Source organism: Hyla sarda, chromosome 7 (genome assembly GCF_029499605.1).
Source record: "Hyla sarda isolate aHylSar1 chromosome 7, aHylSar1.hap1, whole genome shotgun sequence".
Taxonomy (NCBI): domain Eukaryota; kingdom Metazoa; phylum Chordata; class Amphibia; order Anura; family Hylidae; genus Hyla; species Hyla sarda.
In genome coordinates this window covers 185,953,247-185,974,232 of record NC_079195.1, presented here as the reverse complement: position 1 = coordinate 185,974,232, position 20,986 = coordinate 185,953,247, and the positions used below count along the sequence as shown (strand labels likewise).

The 20,986-nt window shown below is 41.9% G+C and overlaps 2 protein-coding genes across 16 annotated transcripts in view; one reads left to right on the top strand and one right to left on the bottom strand.

Annotated features, from left to right (window-relative positions):
* The window catches only part of RALGPS2 (Ral GEF with PH domain and SH3 binding motif 2), a 264,782-nt gene that overhangs the window by 74,566 nt on the left and 169,230 nt on the right, over positions 1-20,986 (bottom strand). The gene's annotated exons all lie outside the window — the stretch shown is intronic.
* The window catches only part of ANGPTL1 (angiopoietin like 1), a 98,717-nt gene that overhangs the window by 12,681 nt on the left and 65,050 nt on the right, over positions 1-20,986 (top strand). For 2 of the 3 annotated variants that reach the window (XM_056531822.1, XM_056531821.1), the window contains exons 3-5: positions 10,801-10,994; positions 13,095-13,365; positions 15,052-16,317. In XM_056531822.1, the coding sequence (XP_056387797.1) occupies positions 10,801-10,994; positions 13,095-13,365; positions 15,052-15,239 (653 nt within the window). In that variant the 3' untranslated portion in view covers positions 15,240-16,317. Of the gene's footprint in view, positions 1-10,800; positions 10,995-13,094; positions 13,366-15,051; positions 16,318-20,986 lie in introns of those variants that run through there. The other variant, XR_008846547.1, reaches the window with a different exon arrangement.

Here is a 20,986-nt window from a genome sequence, read left to right as displayed (position 1 = left end):
ATAAAATGTGTTCAATGTGCTGCCCATTGTGTTGGATGCAGCCCTCTTCTCCCACTCTTCACACACTGATGGCAACACCGCAGGAGAAATGCTAGCACAGGCTTCCAGTATCCGTAGTTTCAGGTGCTGCAGAATGGGCAAAACAAAAATTGGAACAGGACCCTCAGTTTACGTTCAGTGATGAGGAAACTTTTATGTGAATGGTGAAGTTAACAAACAAAACCACCGCTATTGGTCTGACACTAACCTACATTGGATAGATCCCTCCAAGACTGTTGGAACACAAAAATTGATGGTATGGTGTGGTATATGGGGTACAAAGATAGTGAGGCCATTCTTCATCAATGGAAACCTCAAGGCCACTGGATATGTGAAATTGCTACATGATGATGTGTTTCCCTCTTTATGCACTGAAGCTGGCACGTTCCCTGAGTTTTTCCAACAAGATGGTGGACCACCACATTATGGGTGTCAGGTACAAGCATTCCTAGATGAACAGTTTTCTGGAAAGTGGATTGGTCGTCGTGGGCCAGTTGAATGGCCCCCAAGGTCTCCCGATCTGACCCCGTTAGACTTTTATCTTTGGGGTCATCTGAAGACAATTGTCTATGCTGTGAAGTTACGAGATGTGCAGCACCTGAAACTACGGATACTGGAAGCCTGTGCTAGCATTTCTCCTGCGGTGTATATAGTAGTATATAGCAGTGTATACGGATACTGGAAGCCTGTGCTAGCATTTCTCCTGCGGTGTTGCTATCAGTGTGTGAAGAGTGGGAGAAGAGGGTTGCATTGACAATCCAACACAATGGGCAGCACATTGAACACATTTTATAAGTGGTCAGAAACTTGTAAATAACTCAGGAAAGAATAAAGTTACGTTAAAACCAAGCACATCATTGTTTTTCTTGTGAAATTCCCAATAAGTTTGACGTGTCACATGACCCTCTTCCTATTGAAAAAAACAAAATGGCCAACTTCAAAATGGCTGCCATGGTCGCCACCCATCTTGAAAAGTTTCCCCCCCTCACATATACTAATGTGCCATAAACAGGAAGTTAATATCACCAACCATTCCCATTTTATTAAGGTGTATCCATGTAAATGGCCCACCCTGTATGTTGGGAAACCAGCAAAAAAAAGTATGCAGTGTAATATTGCAGCATACCTTAAGCAGGACCACTGACTACCAGCGACTACATTTAGTCCATTTTCCAAATAATATTCTTTTATTTTGAGGAACCTAAAAAGCGTGGTGCCACAAGGAAAAGCATATGTTTAGGAAATGGACAGAATGTAGTCATTAGTAGAACTTAAGTCCATTAGGCCGCTGCGGAATACATCAGCATACCTTTTTGCTGGTAACCTACTGTATACCTTGGAAGAACAGCCAGGACATGATGTGAATGGGGTCTTTGTAAACTGCATACATTATTATTCACTGTGGAAATTTTCATTCTAAACTAAAAAGAAGTAGCTCTTTTAGGAACACTTCAGGCAAATCTACCCATAGTGTGTTGTGCTGTTCTTTGAGTCCATGTGTCAGGCACCTCTCTTCTTAGGAACTAACACTATAAATAAGGCACTACATCCGTTTGGCCTACCAGCTACTAACACTATAAATAAGGCACTACATCCGTTTGGCCTACCAGCTGAATGCAATACACAGGGATCTAGGGATACAAGGGATTGACAGATTATCGGTTTGGCCGATATCAGCAGATATTCACGAATTTGGACGTTATCGGTAATTACCTTGCCGATAATCCGATAATGCGCCGACCCCCCCCCTCACCGCCCCGGCCAGAGACCGCCGCTGCCCCATTGCCTCCCCCTATCCCCAGTTTTATAATTACCTGTTCCCGGGGCCCAAGGTCCACGCTACTTCTGGCTCCTGTGGCGTCCTGCATTACGCTGTGCGCTGCGCAATGATGAGTGACGTCCTCAAAGTGACGTCACCGTCAGTGCGCACAGTGACAGCTCCGGACGCCACCGGAGCCAGAAGTAGCGCGGACCCGGGCCCCGGGAACAGGCAATTATAAAACCGGGGATGGGGGAGGCAATGGGGCAGCGGCAGTGGTTGGAATAAGGACCGGCAGGGGGAGAGAAGTGGGTGGCGGTGGTGGTCTCTGGCCCCGCAAAAGCCGCTGCAGTTCATTGATTTAAAGCGCCCGCTTTAAATCATTGAACTGCAGCCGCTTCTTCAGGGCCGGGGGGGGGGGGAAATAGCCGATAACTTATACCGGAATATCGGTATAAGTTATTGGCTATCGGCCTGAAAGGCCACAGATTGTCAGTATCGGCCCTAAAAAAAAAAAAATTGATATCGGTTGATCCCTAAAATATACTACACTGAAAACAAAAAGAGTGCACTAAACAAATCATATAAAGACAAATAGATCTTTATTAAGTATGTTCAAACAATAAAAGACATGATAATCGACACAATGATAAAAGGCTCCAGAACACAAACAGAAGATAGGTATAAGAAATGGACCCAAAACGGATGGATATAAGGTCAAATAATATGCATACTATGAGGACATAACCGAAAAGGCATAGATAAAGAGCGCCCTCTGAGGAAGTCTGTCTGTAGCGTAATGATCGTTGGGGATGGGTAGGTATGGTCTGGCACCCTGTATGGGTTTTCCTACTTGATAATGTTTATTATGCCCATTCAGTTATGTCCTCTTAGTATGCATATTACTTTACCTTGTATCCATCCGTTTTGGGTCCATTTCTTATACCTATCTTCTGTTTATGTTCTGGAGCCCTTTCTTATTGTGTCGATAATCATGTCTTTTAATGTTTAAAAATGTTTAATAAAGATTTATTTGTCTTTAGGGGATTTGTCTAGTGCACTAATTTTGTTTTCGGTGTTGCATATTCTTAGTGGATACTTACCTACTGTTTTGGTAAGTTATTTGTTCATCAGGGTTTGACAAGGAAATATACTGTAGAATGAATATAATAACTAAAGGTGTATTGTAAACAGGCATGATTGACCAGAAATCATTTAAATTTTTTATTGCCTTTTTATTACATTTTCTTTGAATACTGCAGCATGCTATAGCATGCTGCAGTATTCAACGAAAATTTAATAAAAAGGCAATACATTTTTTTTTTCTGGTGAACAAGACATCCTATCTGGCCTGATTGCCTATTAACAGGTCCTCCTCATAAATTTAGAGCAAATGATAGACAGGTCTGGTTTAAACATAGATGATTCCTCCCATTTCCGGGACCAGATTCCATAAACAGCCAAGTAGCAAAGTCCCATTCTTTCTAATCACCATGTCCTAGTATGGAAGAATATTACGTGCCCAAGACCGTCAAGTCAGCTCCTCTCCAGCTAGATCACATCCAGAAGGATTATGCAGCCTCCATGGCGGGAGTGGAGCATGGCTTTGTTGTGATGAAGCTGGATACGGAAGCCGGCCGCCAGGAAGCAGTAGTTTAGCATGATGCAATTTCAGCTGCAAAAGTTTAACAACATGTCACCCAGATTACTGCCAGATGTGAGCGGGCGTCCTCTGTATCAGCTATGGGAATAGAGAAGAAAGCGACAAAAAGTTGTTCTCTGATCTATGACTGAACTGCACATAATAAGAGACAGAAAAGAGGGACAACTATATTTAGAAACGTCCCTGCATGATGTCCTGCTATCAGGAAATGGAGTTTGGATGTGAACATAACAGTGACATCTGAAATGCATAAAGACGTAATAATTGTCGCTGTTCCAATTGGCCCCAGATCAGGCACTTGGCAAAATGAGCAGGAATATTGGATTCACATCAATAGACTAGATCCTACATGCTGAATATTGGACCAACTTCTCAGAGGCCACAGTATGAGCAATCCTGCGAATCACTACATGTATGCAGTCTAGGGCCGCACGGTTTGGGGGAAATGTGAGATTGCGGTTGGAAGGATAAATATTGAGATTTTAATATAATTGTGATACAATAATCCTCCAATTTCATGGACAATTATGTCCAATCTCCCCCAAGTCTGGGGACGCTGCACTACATGGTGGCACATTTAGGCCACACAGCCTGCTCATAGTAGCACCAGCAGCATGCAGCCTGGCGTTGAAGAAAGGCTCCTGGAACACTTCAGAGAAATGGCCATACCACTGGTTCCACATTGCAATCAATGCAAACGGTTCTACTACGGGGATCATGGTGTGGTATGATGTACCGTAGCCAGACCTCTAGTTTTTATTCCAGGTATACAAACAGCTTGGCGGTACATTGATTTGGTCGTGTAACCAGTGGTACAACCATTTCTTGAAAGCATTCCAGGAGCTGTTTTTCAACATGAAAACATCAACATTAGAAAAACTGAGCATATTTCTTCAAATACTGCACCACTTTGTCAGCAGGTAGGATGCCGTTTTGCAGCACTGTTCCATTGAAGTAAATGTAGCCAAGTTGAAATACCAGGAATGACATGCGGACAGGTGTGGTTCTGTTTTTGGAAGAAATTAGTTCTGTTTTTCTAATCCTGGATGACCCCTTTAAAGGCCTGCAGAGTCTTCAGACACATCACTGACAAAAGTCAGCTGTGACCTGTGAGTTAAGACCCATACCCATGGGTGAAATTAAGGGGCAATGTGTATTAGGGGTTATTCCCTATCCACAGGATCATGGATAACTGATCAATGGAGATCAGACAGCTGACAATGAAAATAGGGGTCAGATGTCACTTAAGTAAATGGAGCAGCAGTACGCATGCTCAGCAACAACTCCATTCACTGTGTATGGAACTGCAATGTTCCATAGAGAGAGAACAGAAGTGGCCAAGATTGCACATCATTCATTCATTCAGCCTCCATTCTCGGGGTCAGTGGAAGTCCTAACAGTTATACCTCCAAGTAGTTATCCTCAATCCTGTGGATATGGGGATAATGCTCAACCTTGGGATAACCCATTAATTTAAGTTTTTCCCTATCAAAAAGATAGGGGATAACTAGCTGATCATGGTAGATTCAATTGCAAGGACCCCCAATGATCACTATAACAGAGGTCAATTAAATGGTGTGGAAACGCACATGCTCAACCACCTATCTATTCGCCCTCTATGGGACTTCCAAACATTCAGGGACTACCACCAAACTGAATTCAGCTCTCAGTAGACAGTGAATGGAGTGGTGGCCAAGCAGTTATGGTTTGTGTCGCCGACCTGCACAATTGATCAAGCCTTGTGATGGTGGGAAAATTCTGTCTTTATACACGGGTGAGAGCCGCTAGAGGGGATTTAATAGAACCGGATATAATCCTGTAGTTCACAGAAGCCCTCCACACAGATGAACACACCTCCGGTCTACATAATAAAGCATGCTGGACTGGTGGTCCGACTGGGGACTACATGACACAAGTAGTAATGTAGAAAAAGAGAAGACCACACAAGTGGTGCCTCGTGTATTACCATTGGCAGGTGGAACAAAACTACCGTAGTTGTTGGGGCAACCGACGCATCTAGTGGTTGGCCGCTCACCTCAAAGCGATAGGACATGCGCTGATCACCCTAGTTTTCTTGGGTACCACAGAAACAAAACCACTGCTGAAGATGGGACTTCGCAGGAAGCATGGGGGAGCCCAGTCCTGAAGTAGTGGCAGAAGAAGATGAAGGAGGAAGACCTATGTGCCCAGGCGCTGTGGATTCTTGACACAAAAATGTGGACGGAGGCAGAAGTGGATAAAAAGATCCCTCGGCAAGGAACACTTTATTAAAGGAGTAGTCTAGTGGTGACCCAGTGGTGAACAACTTATCCCCTATCCTAAGGATAGGGGATAAGTTTGAGATCGCGGGGGGGTCCGACCGCTGGGGCCCCCTGCGATCTCCTGTACGGAGCTCCGACAGCCCGCGGGAAGGGGGCGTGTCGACCTTCGCACGAATCGGCGGCCGACACGCCCCCTCAATACAACTCTATGGCAGAGCCGAAGCGCTGCCTTCGGCAATCTCCGGCTCTGCCATAGAGATGTATTGAGGGGGCGTGTCGGCCGCCGCTTCGTGCGGGGGTCGACACCCTCTATCTGGCCGGAGAGCCTGGCCCCCGTACAGAGAGATTGCAGGGGGCCCCAGCGGTCGGACCCCCGCGATCTCAAACTTATCCCCTATCCTTAGGATAGGGGATAAGTTTTTCACCACTGGACTACCCCTTTAAATAAAATAAACAAATAGCAGATATCACGTTTCGCGTAATCTGCTATTTGTTTGTTATTTTATTTAATGAAGTGGTCCTTGCCGAGGGATCTTTTTTTTTATCCACTTCTGCCTCCGTCCACATTTTTGGGTCAAGAATCCGCAGCGCCTGGGCACATAGGTTTTCTTCCTTCATCTTCTTCCACAGGTGTCCATTTTAAAAGGGCTCAAAATGTATGGATGCAGCTGAGGTTGGATGGAACAACTGAGCTAGCAATTTAGTACTCCATTTTCCCCCAAAAAACAAACTGTCGGAGTGCTAAATATTGTAGGTAAAGGATGTAGGAATGGCAAATGCCAGCAAAGTATTTGACAACTATGAATTACTCGTATACTGCATTAGGAAGCCAGGAATCCGCTTATAGAGTGTCTGAACATTCAGCAGAAAACAATAGGATATTAAAGCAACAATCTACCGTGTGGGTGGCTTCAGATTGGTGTGGATGTCTAGTTTTCATAAGATAGAAGCACTCCGCTGCCAGATGATCCGTATTCTACCGAGGGCTGTAAACGATTAAAGTGATTACCTGCAGCTAATCTATACCAAATGCTGCCAGGCGCATTATCTCACATTAGGAGCTTGTTAAACAACAAATACAAAATGTCTTCATATTGTAACGCACAGTGAATTATCAGAGTTCTTACACTGGATATTTTTTTTCCTAGACCCGGCATTTTAATAATTACTCTCTGGAAATAATCCACAAGTAGTTTTACCATTTTAAAGATTAATGCTATTGCTTTCTTTTAGTGAAATGTCATTTGTCAAGCAAAAAGTTACTTCTTTACTAGCAGGCAAGACAAAAAAAAAATAATAAGCTTTATCCAAAGGAATGAAGTATGCCACGTCAATATTCAGAGAGTCATCCTGGGGATCCTGAGGGGCCTCACAGAAAGTGCGCTCAACAAAAACTACAATTCCTAACAAACAAAAGTCTCTGTTACACCATTACAATGAAAACAGACATGCCTCAGGAACAATCTCAGGACTAAACAACAAATTAAACATTACAGCATCCAACACACCAACAGCAAACTATGCTCGCTGCAGGGAGGGCTGGTCACAGGGGCCAGGTATGGCAGTCTATTCTTAGAAGCAGAAAGAATTCAATGGGATCAAAAAAAAAAAAAGGCTTTAGGATACTCTGGAGGGGAAAAGGATTTGAAATCAAATGGTGGCAGAAAGTTATACAGATTTGTAAATTACTTCTATTTAAATATCTTCTTTTTTCAATCCTTAGCTGCTGTATGCTCCAGAGGAAGTTATATAGTTCTTTCCAGTCTGGCCACAGTGCTCTCTGCTGACACCTCTGTCCATGTCAGGAACTGTCCGGAGCAGGAGAAAATCACCACAGCAAGCCTCTCCTGCTCTGTACAGTTTGTGAAATGGACAGAGGTGGCAGCAGAGAGCACTGTGGTCAGAATGGAAAGAACCATACAACTTCCTCTGGAGCATTAAAACAGCTGATAAGTACTGAAAGGATTACAATTTTTAAATAGAAGTAATTTACAAAACTGTATAACTTTCTGGCACGTTGATATGAAATAAATATTTTTTCCTCCAGAGTACAGTATTCTGCGCAGATTTGATGCACAGGATTTTCTGCTGCAGACTTCAATGTAAACCGAATGACTGAGCACAGCTTGAAATCCTGTGCATCAAATCTGCGCAGAATACTGTACGTGTCAATAGACCTTTAAAAGGAGTACTCCGCTGCTTAGCGTTTGGAACAAACTGTTTCAAATGCTGGAGCCGGCAGCTCGTGACGTCATAGCCCCCCTCAATGCAAGTCTATGGGAGGGGGCGTGACATCACGCTGCCTCCTACAGGCTTGCATTGAGGGAGCGGGGCGTGATGGCATAATGGGGCGGGGCTATGACGCAACGAGCTCCCGGCGCTGACTCCAGCGTTCAGAACAGTTTGTTCCAAAGGCTGAGAAGCGGAGTCCCCCCTTAATGAGAAGGTAATTCCACATTCTGGCCTGGGATATGTGATTTTTTTCTTTAAAATACATTTGTCACCCGTTGCCACTATAGCAAACCAATCCCAATCTAACAGATGCTAATCCATGCTTTTACAGTTGAAAATCAAATCTATTCATTATGGCTGAACAGATGGATGGAAGGTGCCAAGGACTGCAAAATCTATGCTGGCACAGCTCTCCTCCCTATCTTCATGTCCTCTTGTACCGCCTTGACAGACAGACAAAGCACGGTGCTGGTAGATGGGACGTGGAGGGAGTGAGGAGAGGAGTGTCAGTATGCAGGTTTTCAAGCCTTGGCACTGCTCATCTTATTATCCAACCGTAATGATTACATTTGAATTTCGGCAGTTTAAAAGCATGAGCAAAACAAAGAGGGACCTATATTATCGGTTATATTGGGAGTGGTTTAATATAGTGGCAGCAGATGACAGATGCAGTTTAAGAGTATTTATAGTGTAACTGCATGAGAGATCAGGCCAAACACTGTTGTACTACAGGGCACTTGTAGCCATTGTTGCTGCCTTATGGGTGGTCACTAGATACACATCAGTCTATTATCCTGCTAGTCCACAACAGCATTATAGCAAAAGAGTACGTAAATATTTCTAAGCAATATTCCAATGGTAACTTGGCTCTCCGTCTACAAAATTTTTGGTAACCATTTTGGTGCTTTCTGGATATATCAGGGTCATAATATTTTTTGCTTTAAACCCAAGGGCTAAAATGGACTGGCATCAAAACAAGCTACCGTACATGTATTACAAACTGTCTAAATGCGTATATATCGTATGCATTCAAACAATTTGCTCTACTTGTTAGGAAAAAGTAGGGGAAAGATATAAGGGACTATGACTACACTGTTAGTCTAACCATGGATACACACAGGTTTTCAGAGCAATATAAATATAAAACGAAACTATTTTGAAAGCAATAAAAAGCCATATTGAACGAAGCAGACCACGTTGGTCCATATACTTAGTTAGGCATGGAATCACCAATAATGTATAAGTTACAAAGACTAAAGTCTGTGCCCAGACACGCATGGTGGACTTAAAGGTTTATACATGCACAGCTTAGAACACTAGACATTGAGATTTACCAATTATACGAGCGATTGAAATATTCTAGTCATAGGCAGGACAGTGATCTCTGTAGGACATGATGGTTAACATGACCTATCAATGGAGCAACTGACATAAAGGAGAACTCTTACTGATGCTATGTACTTGAGCTATTCTTTCTGTTGTCTAGAATATGTCTTTACGTATTCTTATGCTCCACTGAATCGTCTAAGGTTGCCAGGGCAGGGGTTTATTTTAAGGCATTTAATCAATACTTGTTTATACATTTAATGTTTTCGGCTTCATTTTACAGTAAAGCATTAGGAAAATATTGTGGCAGTGTAAGAGGATACTAAAGTGTGGCTTACATAAGCTGGATATACTGGTTGTGTGCGGCTTTTCAATATACACCCCTTCTCAATTCTCCCTCAAAGCAGTAATGCTGAGGATTGCGTGGGATGCTCTACCACAAATACCAGCAAGTGTGCCAACCTAAATGTGGACGTGCCTATGCTTGAGCTAGGTTACAACAAGCACTTGTGTATTCAATCAGAGGGGCACTTCACCATTATAACAGGGAGTTACTGAACGAGTTACACCGGATCTTAATCCAAATTTCTGCTCTTTCAAAAAAGATAAAGTTGCCATTTTTAAGTGACCTTATTATATTTTGATTGTGTTTATGGAACAATTTTCCCTTGGGAAACCTGTCTAATTGGGTGTTAGAGGAAAAAATGGAAAAAGGTGGAAATGAATGGATGTGAGGAAGCTCTGATAGGGGACTGTATAAAGGATCTCACACCAACCACGCAAATTGGTAACCTAGGTTGGGAATGTCTCTTTAGTTGTGAGATATATTTAAAAGGGGTACTTCGCTGCTCAGCGTTTGGAACAAACTGTTCCGAACGCTGGAGCCGGCAGCTTGGGATGTCATAGCCCCACCCCCTCAAAACATCCCGCCCCTTTCAATGAAAGTCTGTGGGAGGGGGCATGGCAGCAGTCATGCCCCCTCCCATAGACTTTCATTGAGGGGGCGGGGCATGATGCCATGAGGGGGTGGGGATATGACACCACAAGCTCCCGGCGCCGGCTCCAGCGTTCGGAACAGTTTGCTCCAAACGCTGAGCAGCGGAGTACCCCTTTAAGGATGGTCTTGTAATATTTTTCATTGACATCTTCAGGAGTAGAGGCTTTTGTTGTGGTTATAGTCACAATAAATGGGAAGGAAAGGAAGATGGAAAAAAAAGTGGGATGGGGTAGGGGATAGAGGCAAGAAACATGGGCCAACCAGTAAATGCAGACAGAGAGGAAGATGTCACCCAACATTGTAAGGCTGTCCCAATAGTGGAAAGGAATTTGTGAATTTGTGAGGAGTTTGTTTGAGATGCCATGTGGTATATGGAAAGATCAAGACCAGTTTTTATTTAATTTGAGGAAAAACGAAGCCTGCAGCAATTTTCTAATTATTCGGAACTGGGTTAGAAACTATGAACTAAAATCGAGCTAAATTATACATTGTACATGTAACAATTAAAATGGACTCTCAACAGGTCCGTTCAAAGACTGCAAACATGCAAAAGACTCTGGATTTACCAGCAGTGGAATTTACTTAATAAAACCCAAAGATGCCAATAGTCAAATGCAGCTCTGGTGTGAGAACAGTTTGGATCCTGGTGGTTGGGCAGTCATACAGAGGAGGATTGATGGATCAGCCAACTTTTTCAGGAACTGGGAAACCTATAAGGTAAGAGTATTTACTTCTTTTATGGGATTACTATTTGTGTCACATTGATTTAATATTTCTGTATGTACAGCACCACCGCATATACACCAAATATCAGTCTGGTTGCTTATGCCCTTTTGGGTTTATGGAATTAGTGGCATATAGTAGATATAATTTGTCATAAAAAAAAAATATATATATTTCTACAGGTTACCATAATTCTAGCAACACCTGACCAACTCTCCACACATTTCTGGCCAATACATTAAAGTCAGCCATGTCAACGCAATAATACACAAAATAGACAATCCAATAAAAAAGCATGTGTGGTTATGAACTGAACAACATTTGAAATGCACAATGTATCCCATTGAGAGCATTATAGAGAAATAATAGACAGTTGCCCAAAAAAAGTCAAATTTCTACACAAAAGAACAATAATGGAGTAGTAATATTAGACAAGTGATAAAGATGATCACCAAGGTTTTTTTTTATTTTGTTTTTAAGTAAATACCCAAATCAGAGGTAGGACATAAATCAATGTTTAATAGCGAAACATTCCGACTTCATGAAACAATTACAGAATCTAATGTAAATTAGTCTGCATCTAAGGGGGAAAGTGCTTCCTGTCTTTATTGAGCTGTGGACTTGGCTGATTGAAAGCAAACATGGCTCCAAGTTGTCAAAAGAAATTATTTACATGATCATTAAGCTCCTTCTAATTGGAAATCAGCACAAAGTGCAGCAAAAGATGATTGTTGTTCCCAGTCAGCTGAGTGTCAAACTTGGCAAAAGTATTTAAAAAAAAAATATGGATATGTTACTTAAAGGAAACATACAGGTAAAAAAAGTGTAAATAAAACTCAAAGCAGTATGCCTGGAAAATACAAAATACACAACAAACGGGCGAAAACATGAGGCAATGCTTATGACAAAGCTCCATATGTAAAATCCCATAAAAAAACTGAATTACCACCCAAACAGAAGTAAAAACTATTAGAGTGGACTAAGGAGACACAAGCATAGAGGATGGAGGGTTGTATGAAAATCATATAGTTATGAAACACCAATCTGCATTGGTCAAGGGGATGAAGCTGAGCTGGAACTTTTGTCTGGGGCCGTTCTAATGGAACATCTAAAGATTATGCCTGACAAAAACAATCACATCTCCTCATTTATGATACCAGTTGCATGTCAAGTAAAGGACTAGGGGAGCTTGCAATCATTACCTGAACAGAATAAAGGCATTAGATACTCTTCTCATTCATTAAATAGAAAATAGGTTTGGTTATAATAAAGTCATTGTGTTGGAATAATACAGTTCAATAATGTTTCTTGATGACCAGATAAAGTCCCAGATCTCAGTCCAGTTAAAAATGTTATGGTGTAAATTATAATTGGTCCATGATAAGGCTCCATCCTGAAAATCTGATCTGTCAACGGGATTGATGTAAAATACTCATCATTGGTTAAAGGGGTACTCCGCAGGGTTACTACAAAGGATAGGGGATAAGAGGTCTGATCGCGGGGGTCCTGCCACTGGGGACCCCTGCGATCTCGGCTGTGGCACCCCAGAGATCCAGTGCACAGAGCGATGCGATGGCTCATGACGTCATGACCACGTCCCCCTCAATGCAAGTCTAACAGAAGGGGCGTGACGGATGTCACACCTCCTCCCATAGACTTGCATTGAGGGGGCGTAACCGTGATGTCACGAGCCTCCGGCGCTGCACCCGACGCTCTAAACAAACGCTTGGTGTAATAGGGAGATCGCGGGGGTCCCCATCCTTTGAATAGGGGATAAGATGTCTAGGGGCGGAGTACCCCTTTTTCTACTTACTCTATTTAACAAGTATTATTGACATGTTTCTGTTTTTGAGGGATGTCTCATGAAGCCAGACTGTTCACTTATTAAACATTGTTTCATATCATACATTATCTGTGATATGTCTCTGCTATGAAGTCACAAAACAAGAGAGAGTTGAAGCAGTTTGCAAGGCAGATAATATAGGCCTCGAATCTGTTGAAACATTGTTAAAAGTCAATTTGTAATAATCATGTATTTTACGCTACTGCAAGATGAAAAACAAATGGTGCTTAACAAGTGGTTTCTCTATACAGAAAGGCTTTGGAAACATTGATTCAGAGTATTGGCTGGGGCTAGAGAACATCTATCAGCTAACAAACCAAGATAACTATAAGCTGCTGATTGAACTAGAAGACTGGAACAATAAAAAAGTCTACGCAGAATACAGCAGCTTCCGACTAGAGCCAGAGAGCGATTACTACAGGCTCCGACTGGGAACGTACCAAGGGAATGCTGGAGATTCCATGGTCTGGCACAACGGCAAACAGTTTACCACACTGGACAGAGACAGGGATATGTACACAGGTGAGAAAGTAACATTGCACATGTTGCACTCTTATTTTAAAGGGGTATTCCTGCTTTATACATCTTATCCCCTATCCACGTGTGTTTACAAAGCCCCCATAGTGCCAGAACAATGGACCCCCAACATGTGACCCCATTTTGGAAACTACACCCCTCACGTATTGTAATAAGGGGTACAGTGATCATTTACACCCCACAGGTGTCTGATAGATTTTTGGAACAGTGGTCCGTGAAAATGAAAAATGTAATTTTAATAAATACTCACTGCACCCCTTATTAAATTCTGTGAGGGGTGTAGTTTCCAAAATGGGGTCACATGTGGGGGGGGGGTCCACTGTTCTGGCACCACGGTGGGCTTTGTAAACGCACATGGCCCCTGACTACCATTCCAAACAAATTCACTCTTCAAAAGCTCAATGGGGCTCCTCCTCTTCTGAGCATTGTAGTTCGACCACAGGGCACTTGACGTCCACACATGGGGTATTTCCATACTCAGAAGAAATGGGGTTACAAATTTTAGGGGGTATTTTCTGCTATTAACCCTTGCCAAAATGTGAAATTTGGGGGGGAAACACATTTTAGTGAAAATATATACTTTTTTTTACATATGCAAAAGTCGTGAAACCCCTGTAGGGTATTAAGGCTCACTTTATTCCTTGTTACGTTCCTCAAGGGGTCTAGTTTCAAAAATGGTATGCCATGTGGGGGGGTATTGCTGTCTTAAAACCATAGGGGCTTCCTAAATGCGACATGCCCCCCAAAAACCATTTCAGAAAAACGTACTCTCCAAAATCCCCTTATGGTTCCTTCGCTTCTGAGCCCTCTACTGCGCCTGCCGAACACTTTACATAGACATATGAGGTATGTGCTTACTCAAGAGAAATTGGGCTACAAAAACAAGTATAAATTTTCTCCTTTTACCCCTTGTAAAAAATCAAAAATTTGGTCTACAAGAACATGCAAGTGTAAAAAATGAAGATTGTGAATTTTCTCCTTCACTTTGCTGCTATTCCTGTGAAACACCTAAAGGGTTAAAACGCTGACTGAATGTCATTTTGAATACTTTGGGGGGGGGGTGCAGTTTTTATAATGGGGTAATTTGTGGGGTATTTCTAATATGAAGACTCTTCAAATCCACTTCAAACCTGAACTGGTCCCTGAAAAATAGTGAGTTTGAAAATTTTGTGAAAAATTGGAAAATTGCTGCTGAACTTTGAAGCCCTCTGGTGTCTTCCAAAAGTAAAAACGTGTAAATTTTATGATGCAAACATAAAGTAGACATATTGGAAATGTGAACAAAAAAAAATTTATTTGGAATATCCATTTTCCTTACAAGCAGAGAGCTTCAAAGTTAGAAAAATGCTACATTTTTAATTTTTTCATCAAATTTGGGGATTTTTCACCAAGAAAGGATGCAAGTTACCACAAAAATGTACCACCATGTTAAAGTAGAATATGTCACGAAAAAACAATCTCGGAATCAGAATGATAACTAAAAGCATTCAAGAGTTATTAATGTTTAAAGTGACAGTGGTCAGATGTTCAAAAAACGCTCTGGTCCTAAGGTGTAAAATGGCCTAGTCCTTGACACAGTAGGTCATGACACAGTACAACCAGTGTGTCATGACCTAGCCAACTTTATATAACAATATTGGAAAAAATTTAATAACTGTCATCTGTTCCCAGGTAACTGTGCACACTTTCATAAAGGAGGATGGTGGTACAACGCTTGCGCCCATGCCAATCTCAATGGTGTGTGGTACAGAGGAGGTGTGTATCGAAGTAAACATCAAGATGGCACCTACTGGGCAGAGTACAGGGGTGGCTCCTATTCTCTCAAAAAGGTCCAAATGTTGATAAGACCAATAGACTGAAACAAGAAAGGACAATCAAGGAAGATGCTCTGTTTATATTAATGGCTCCGGTCATGAAGACTTTTCATGATACTATCAAGGACGTTTTATTCAGCTTTACCCATAAACGGTAATTGACGAAAATGTTGATAAGAGGAACGCTGGACATCCCTCCATGTAAAGGTTTCTATGTATGTACTATGCTGGTTTAATATTTTATTGGATTTATGTAAAGAAGTAACAGATACGACATGGCTTCTAGTGCTCCATCAGCAATGATCTGAGTAACTCAGAATGGCTGCATACTAATGTAAGAGGAGATATACAACTTATCAATATCAGGAACACGGCTACTCAATGAAAAAGTCTGTGAATGATTTGTTACTTAAAAAGGGTATTCCAGTTTAGAGTAATCTTGTCTACCCACTTATAGATTGGTGGTGGTTGTGGGGGGGGGGGGGGTCCCCTTTGCTTGCCACCGATTCCCTCCCTTGGAGGAGTGTGAATAAAGCTCTGAACTCTGCTATCTATCTAGGTCACTATCATAGTCTCTGAATGGAGCAGCAGGGCACATGCTTGATGTCCCCTCCACAGACTTAAAGCTGGAGAAACAGAACAGGGGTCCCCAGTTTTGGGGATCTGGGGTTATTCCTACAGTCTGACATCTACCGATTTAACAGTTATCACCTACCCATTGTATATGTGAGAATTGCATCAATCTGGAATACCCCTTTATTACTCAATCCTGCCTTTAAGAACTGAACAACCTTTGCTTTCACCACGCTGTCCTGCTGGTCTCACCAAGGGAAAAATAATGACCATGGGCAGCCTAAGTCTACAAAACTGAATCAATCAATCTTTGTTAATACGTACAGAAGACATAGTGTAAAATATAAATTATCCTGCCTACTTTTCTTATTCCTTTGAGGTTTCATGTTTAGCATTACTGACATATTTAAAGGGGTACTCCGTTGGAAGAAAAAAATGTTTTCAATTTAACTGTTGCCAGAAAGTTATGCAGATTTGTAAATTACTTCTATTTAGAAATCTTAATCCCCCAAGGACTTATCAGTTGCTGTATACTACAAAAGGAAGTTGTTTAGTTATTTCCAGTCTAACCACAGTGCTCTCTGCTGACACCTCTGTCCATGTCAGGAACTGTCCCAGTAGCAGCAAATCCCCATAGCAAACCTATCCTGCTCTGGACAGTTCCTGACACAGACAGAGGTGTCAGCAGAGAGCACTGTGGTCAGACTGGAAAGAACTACACAACTTCCTCTGGAGCATACAGCAGCTGATAAATAATGGAAGGATTAACATTTTTAAATTAAAATGTATAACTTTCTGGCATCGGTTGATTTGAAAAACATTTTTTTCCACTAGAGTACCCCTTTAATGACCAAGCATGGGGATGAAAAACTACAATACATATTTTATTAGCATGTCCTAAAAACCCTACACAAGGGTAGAAGGTGCTGAATCTGTGAATTGTGTAAAAAGGATTTTAGGAAAGCCCATTTCAGCCTCACACAGGGATCTTGTCCTCCATTTAGACAATAACGAAAAGTAAGAAGATCTAAACACAATAAGGCTATGGCATGCTAGAGGCTGCTGTAATGGAACTTCCAAACTGATTTTTTTTCTGCAGAATTCAGCTTATGATGAGTGATGTTAAATACTGACAAAAATTACAGCAGTAATACACCATCGCAAAAAAGAATTTGTACTTGACAGAAATTCCACCGTGTGCACGGTTCAGCAAAATTCCATTGAAAGCAATGGGACTCTGCGTGAACATGGCCTAAACAGAAAAAGGCCCCTATACAGTGCAGCTGTCATCTATTATCAGGAGTCAGTTAAATAAAACTTGGATCAAAGTTTAATTTTAGTTTTTCACCTCCATCCTTTGTCAGTGAATGGATTCTAAATCATATAGCATTAATTACATACAAATTAAAATTTGCTCCAACTTGTCAAAGAATGCTAAAGCTGGCCATACACAATAGAGAGATACTGGTCAATTCAGGTGGGATTGGCGACCAAATGAATGTGTTTATGGGCAATGTGGACTGTCCCATGATGTCTATATCTTAGATTTCATCATAACCAATCCTATTTTTCCTCTCGGGGAGACCAACCACTTCCAAAGGTTCTCCCCATTGTAATAAACATGGCCGAACCAGGCTTGACAACATTTTGGGGCTTTTTTGGTTATTTTTTTTCTGTTATTATAGAACAGGGGGAGACCAGAAATCCAGCCGACCAGATGTAAAATGTGCGACTGGTGAATACTTCAATTGCAGCTCAGTCGGGGTTTTTCCATATTAACACGAGCAGGTTTTCTTAAAATGAGCAGTTGAGGAAGGTGATGGTGCCAACTGGCTGCAATAGAGACCTCACGCTAATGAAAAAATAATGTAATGAAGGAGATTGCACTTTTACACATAAAATCTTTATGGGGCTTTAACCTATAGCCATTTATATTGTCTCCTATAGTAACTAAACATGTGGAAATCAATGTACAAAACTAACAACAGTAGCTGTAGCCAAAACTAACTCTTCCAACCAGTTAACTCTATAACAACTTTCATGAAAATACAACAGTCTTTCCTCTTATTTTTTTTCTCAATGGCAGTTTTGGATTACAGTCTCTCATTGCGGATTACCGTCTCTCAGTACAAATGTGTCAAAAGACATTTATGACCTACCTAAAGAATATTTAATAAATACCTGGTAATTGGGGCCCTAACATTGGTACTGTACCTCTATCTACAAGGAGAACTAACCCAAAGCGCCTCCATTCACATATTCCGTTGTCTATTCACTCATCTTTGTCAGGTTTCCGATTCTCCATCTTCATTTGTAATTTGTGTTTGTTACTTTGTGCAGCGATATGAAAACATAATTATTTTACCAAGAGATTAATATTTGATATACTACCACTAGCACCATCAAGCGTATAGATAGAACAAGCCTTAGTATGGAGGGAGTGGAGATGACTTTTGCACTGCAGCTAAAATATACATTTTTATCCTCCTGGGAGACACATTTCATTAGATACAAATCACCCACAATAAGGAAGAGGTAGCGTGTATCCTCTAACACAGCCGCCATCTGTACAGAGCATGAGAGTGTGTGACTCAACCACCAAGGAATGGAATAGGCTCTGGAGAACGCGGGATCCCTGACTTTACCATTCTGCTTTACATCATCCTTCCAAAGACAGGAATGCAGAACAGGCAGAAAGTCATTCTTATAATAAGCCTTATGCAGCAAGGCACGCACATTACAGCAGAATCAAGAAAATACGCCATTTTGCTAATTCAACCACGTTTAAATAAAGGCTACAAGTGTTGCAAGAAATTATCTTTGAATAGTCTATAATTAAAAAATAATACACAAAAAAAGTTCTCCAATTCTATCCAAACTTCCCCTCAGCCTACTCTCTTAAAGGGTACCGCTCATCCAAAAAACTTTTGATATATTATAGATTAATGTATGCAGAATAACTTTACAATTGCATGTTATTAAAAAATATGCTTCTTTCTATTTAATTTTCCACTTTGAAGAAATGACCACTAGGGGTCTCCCTACCAGTCCTGGCAGCAAGCATTTCAGACTCATGCTGGAGTCCTAAACACTACGAGCTGCCAGTCTGCTTTGTTCAGAAAGGAGAACATTCAGAGCTGCCAGCCTGCTTTGTTCACAGCCTGTTTGGCTGTGAACAAAGCAGGCTGGCAGCTCTGAGTGTTTAGGACTCCAGCATGAGTCAGGAATGCTTGCTGACAGGACTGATCGGGAAAAATACAATAGAAAGAAGCATATTTTTCATTAACATGCTATTGGAAAGTTATTCAACATTCATTGTTGAGTTTATTTGATGAGAGGTACCCTTTAATACAGAGTTAACCAGCACAAACCCTTTACTGAGTGCATCCAAAGGACTCAAATGATTATAGGAGTATTCCGCCCATAAACATCTTATTCCCTATCAAAAGGAGAGGGGATAATATGTCTGATTGTGGGGATCCCGCCGCTGGTGAGCCCCACGATCTTCCTGCTGCACCCGGCGTTCGTTTAGAGGATTGGGCGCTGCGCCAGAAGCTCATGACATCACAGCCACACCCCATCAATGCAAGTCTATGGGAGGGGGTGTTAGAGCCATCACGCCCCCTCCCATAGACTTGCATTGAGAGGGCATGGCAGTGACATCACGAGCCCCTGCCCCACATCACCAATCATCCGGAATGGAGCGAAGTTCGCTCCGTGCACTGGATGTCTGCCGTGCCGCAGCAGAGATCACAGGGGTCCCCAGCGATCAGACATATTATGCCCTATCAATTGGATAAGGGAAAAGATGTCTAGAGGCGGAGTACCCCTTTACGGAAATATAATCACATCCCTTCCCCTTCATCGCACCATATCCCTTCCGTTACTTGGTTGAACTTGAAGGACGTATGTCTTTTTTTCGACCAATCTATGCAACTATGTAAGGATGAAACACTTAGCATGGGGTCCAGCGATCATAATCTACTGCACCATCAATGTACAGTTATACAAATAAGGTGGATTCTGTCGGTGGTTAGAAGACAAAAAGGGAGAGTCATCAACACCTGTGTAGAGGAGGAGTGGTGCAGTTGGGCAGAGCAACCAATCAGATAGCTTCTTTCTTTTTTCAGAGGCCCTTTTAAAAATGAAAGAAGCCATCTTATTGCTTGCCATGGGCAACTGTACCAATCTTCCTCTACACAGGTTTTGATAAATAACAATAATTTTTGAAACTCTCAGATACAGGTTGGATATTGTTTAATATTTATACCACTAAGAAAAAGCTGGAGAATGATAAATTGTCACTGGACACAACACTGCTAAATTCTATGGATTACTGATAATGGAACGTTCTATTACCGGACAGGAGTGCGGGAGGTGCTTCACGAATATAAAGAGAACTCCAAATGCAATTACCACCAAGAAAATGAAGAACGCAGCACTCACCCGGTTAATATCCTGAATATGCAGCTGAATAACAACAGGGTGTACGTCTTCGGCAGGGAGGCGGTAGATGGAACGAGGGGAGCTCAGACGCCGCCCACGGACAGTATCATGTCAACCGGCGCTTTTTATACGGACTAACGAAGCGCCGTTTGGCATGATACGGTCCGTGGCTGGCGTCTGAGCTCCCCTCGAAGATGCACACCCTGTCGTTATTCAGCTGCATATTCAGGATATTAACCGGGTGAGTGCTCCGTTCTTCATTTCTTGGTGGTAATTGTATTGTTTGTCCCTTTGACAACATTAAAGTCCGGTTTAAAGAGCTTATCTTATAAATCCATTTCTGTGTAAAACAACCCCATACAGGTAAATATTACACGCCTTTGTGTGAAGCTTTACTCTCCATTAAATGTCCCTCTATCTATTCAGGCCATCAGCATCATAGTGACTTATAGGTGGGCAGCATACTGTGGCTGTGGTTTTGATTCCGGGGTCCTTCCCCATGCTGTAGAAAAAGTATTGCACACTTACTGTGCAGGTGCTAGTTCTCTGCTTATCAGAGAAGCTACGGATAAAACTTTGCCTGCTCCTTGTTTTTCTCTGACAAGCAGAGAAGTCGAGAACCATTGAACAAAACCAATCATCAGCAGGGAACGGCCCACTACTGCCAAGAACGCAATAAAAAGGGAACAAACTGCACATGTATGTGCACCAGTACAAACAACACAAGATGGAGGAGACAACACAAGAGAGCACCGAAGTAAATCAGTGAGCTT